Below are 3608 nucleotides of genomic sequence, written 5' to 3'. Positions count from 1 at the left end.
ATGACTATTATGATTAGAGTTGCCGAATTGATGGCCAGATGGTTCTGATTTTTGTGAGAATTTGTAGGATTTCTCTATTTTTTTAGACTGTCTACCTAGGATCCTAGGTGACATCACCTGAGGGCTTCGAAAGGAGCCTCCAATTAGTAATGATAAGATAGAAACAGAAATTTGAGCCAAGCTAGCTTTCTACAATCCTTCATAGAAGCTAGTATCCCCAAAATTATAATTAACCTGCATTTCTATACCATTATTTTGGTACCTCAAGGCCTATAGAAAAGGCCAATCGTATAGCATCAGGTTTCGAGAAAGAATTCATTACTAGTACAAAAAAAGATAATAATTTGCGTTCTTGCACTATATTTTGGTTAATAAAAAAAATACATACATCTGGTAGCGACATCAAAATAAATTGTAGCAAGTTCAAAAACTATGTGTCATATATATGCATAAAAATATCGGCACCACCAAGGAACAAATTCTCACCAACAAACATTATAAACACTGTCCTGTTTCATCACCTAAATCAAACATCAAGATCTCTCTCAGTTTACGAGCTAATTAATGAATTAAGCAACCAACTAAACTGCCACAAAACTCCTATATATAACGATCAGTAAACAACTAGTATCCATTTATTAGTAGCGCACTGGCAGAGCACCCAAGTTCTTATTATTAGTAGCCGCTGGTCCAATAGCAGCAGTACTATCACCGTAATTGCTGCCTAACTTCTGCTGCGGCACACCTTGAGAATTATGCTGTAAAATTCCGGACACCGACGAACTCGGTAAACCACCAGCGAAATAATTTCCTCCTAGAGCTTTCGCCACCATTGCCTGGTGATGCAAGTTGTAGCTTCCCATTGCTTGATTATGGTCTGCGTTAAGCATGTTCCACAAGAAGGAGCTGTAACTGCTACTGTTGTTTGTTGAAGCTGCTGAATTGGCCAAGGCCACCTGCTGGTGCAGGTTGTAGATTGTTGCGTCGTTGAAGCCGTAGTTAGGAAGGTCGACGAAGCTACTCGTAGTCGTCGTCGTAGCTCCGGCGGCGGAGGAGGAAATTGAGTGGTAGTCAGCGTTGTGCGGCGGCGCGGCGTTGATGGTCGTCGTGCTTGGCAAGCTTGCGGCGGAGTTGAAGTACATGGGGTTGATCATGGAGTCCAGAAACTCATCTCCTTCGCCGGCGTCATCCGAAACCACCGAGTTGACGTTGGGCGTCCCGGCGGAGTACTCCTCGGCGGGATTCTTGATACTGGCTTCTCCGTTCTTGTGGTGCACCTTGCACACGACCCATTCATCCTGAACATAACATTTTTTTAAAAAAAACAATTAACTCACACATTAAACTGATACAAAGTTGCATTTTTTAAACATGTACAAGCAAGTAATGTTCTTCAAGTATTATTGTACCTTGGGATTGAAGCGTAGGTTTGCGTTGTTGTGCCTGGATTTGCCCTCGAGGCGGAACTCGTGCATCACCCAGTTGGTCTTGGATCCCCTTGGAGCCCTGCCCATGTAGAACACCAGCGTCTTCTTCATCCCCACAAGCTCACGGACTGCACCTCCAGCAGCAGCAGGCTTGAAGATCTCCCTGTCCTTGCCGGTGGCCTTCCAGTAGCCCTCCTTGGTGGCGCGGTTGGTGCGCATGCCCGTCGGGTATTTCATGCCCTTGTGGCAGAAGAAGTACCACTCCTTCTCCCCCATCTTCGCCTTGCCTGTTGTTGTTTGTAGATCAACATTCATGGGGAAAACATCCATTAATTAGCTCAAAAATTCTGCTTAGCTTTCTGCATCAACATGTATGTGGTGGTGCAATTGAAGAAAAGGGATCAGAAAAGGCCAGTGACTTACTTGGGAGATCCCATGGCTCGCACTTGTTGAGGTCCACCTCACCGATGGCTCGCGGGTCGAAGCTAGGGTTCAGAAACTTCTGCAGGAGATAGCTTGTGATGACCTCCTCGTCTGTGGGATGGAACCTGAACCCGGGAGGCAGGAACAGGTCGCCTCCTTGCTCTGATTTGATACTACGCTCCACCATGATCGATCTGAACTGCAGCTTCACTAGGAACAACAGGAGAGAAACCAAGATCTCAGAGGAAAAAGGAAGAGAGAAGCTAAGCTTGGGGAAGCTTGTGAACGCAAGAAAGGTGGGGAATCAATAGAAAGGGGATAGAGAGAGGAGGAAGCCAAGTTTTATAGTGGCGTGTGTGAGAGGTGAGACCTGATCTTGCTCTGGAAGAGCCCAGCCTCCTTTGGCTTGCCTAGTAAGGAAGTCTTCAGTCTTCACTCGGTTTTGATTAGGACAACATAAAAAATGCATCAATTAGCTAGATGAAAATAATAATTACCTTCCCTACGTGGCCATCAAATCTGAATTAAGAGGTGTCATCAGAGGCCTAGACGCATAGTATATGGTAATTTATTTTGGCTTTCAATTTTTGTTTTGTTTTTTGTTTACTGTGATGTGAGTGACAGCTATTTACAGCTAGGGGCACTACTAACTGTCGGAAGGCTTCTGAGGTAAGCCACTTGATTTTTTTTAAAAATAATCATATAAACTTTGCTGTAAATAAAAGAATACGCACATTCTATTATTATGCACGCTAGCTGTATTTACGGATCAACTGATGATTTGTAATGACAAATCTACAGAATTCCTCAGCTTGCCATTGGTGATGTGATTCATGCTCTGGACTCTCCGGTTATGCTTAGAGCTATGGTTTTGGATTGAGTTCGGGATTTGGGATTTTTTATGTGGCTTTCGGGTCCTACATCTTATAGGGCACAAACCATAAACCAGAGCACTATATGTCTAGGTCATGTGGCCTGGTTTAGATGCAAAATTTAAAATTCCAAAACTATCACATCGAATGTGTGCGGCACATGCATGGAGTATTAAATCTAGACGAAATAAAAAAACTAATTGCATAGCTTGCTTGTAAATTACGAGACGAATCCAATGAGTCTAATTAGGCCATGATTAGACAATAAATTGCTACAGTACAAATACAATAAATATGTGCTAATGATGGACTAATTAGTCTTAATAAATTCGTCTCGTAGTTTATAGACGAGTTCTGCAATTAGTTTTGTGATAGTCTATGTTTAATATTTTAAATGTGAAAAGATTCCTTTTCAAAAACTTTACACATGAAGCAACTAAACAAGGCCACACACAGATATTTAAAATTTGATAATTTCACATATATTAATATCCATTACCGGTACGAGATGTTGATTTCTAATTGATTACAGGTTTGTGCTCCTAGGGTTGGGTTTCTTGGCAATTGCCATCTCTTTTGACAAACTGAGCACGTCGCCATCAGCCCGCATTCATATGGACAAACATGCATGGATGGATCCATTCTTTGCCAATAGGTGCTTACATTATTTTATTTTTTGTATATGCCTTGTGAATTTCTCTTCCTTTTCTTTGGTATACAACCCATGTTGATGCATGTATTTATTTGTTTTTTTCCGCTTCAGATCAACCACCCACTGTGCATGTACACAATACTATATAATTTGTAGGTGAGCAAGTGAAAGCTAGCTACTCCCTCCGTCTCAAAATATAAACATTTATCGACTTCTGTGATTCACCTTTGACCA

The 3608-nt window shown here is 42.0% G+C and overlaps 1 protein-coding gene across 1 annotated transcript; it reads right to left on the bottom strand.

Annotated features, from left to right (window-relative positions):
* Nucleotides 1-394: 394 nt before the first annotated feature.
* LOC120646015 (NAC domain-containing protein 45-like) lies at nucleotides 395-2175 on the bottom strand. The gene is made up of 3 exons (XM_039922717.1): nucleotides 1851-2175; nucleotides 1410-1714; nucleotides 395-1298 (listed from the first exon to the last, which is right to left on the bottom strand). Exons 1-3 carry the CDS (start codon nucleotides 2035-2037, stop codon nucleotides 639-641), a joined length of 1152 nt encoding a protein of 383 aa, XP_039778651.1. The 5' UTR covers nucleotides 2038-2175; the 3' UTR covers nucleotides 395-638.
* Nucleotides 2176-3608: the final 1433 nt, after the last annotated feature.

Source organism: Panicum virgatum, chromosome 8K, assembly GCF_016808335.1.
Source record: "Panicum virgatum strain AP13 chromosome 8K, P.virgatum_v5, whole genome shotgun sequence".
NCBI classification, from domain to species: Eukaryota; Viridiplantae; Streptophyta; class Magnoliopsida; order Poales; family Poaceae; genus Panicum; species Panicum virgatum.
Note: the sequence above shows the minus strand (reverse complement) of the source record. Positions and strands in the feature narration are given on the sequence as shown.

What these genes read in the sequence shown, in the direction of transcription:
- LOC120646015 (XM_039922717.1), bottom strand. Translation starts at nt 2,037, where the DNA reads ATGGTGGAGCGTAGTATCAAATCAGAGCAAGGAGGCGACCTGTTCCTG. An exon ending in CGAGCCATGGGATCTCCCAA is followed by an intron (nt 1,715 to 1,850) that starts GTAAGTCACTGG and finishes AAACAACAACAG; the next exon opens with GCAAGGCGAAGATGGGGGAG. An exon ending in ACCTACGCTTCAATCCCAAG is followed by an intron (nt 1,299 to 1,409) that starts GTACAATAATAC and finishes TGTTATGTTCAG; the next exon opens with GATGAATGGGTCGTGTGCAA.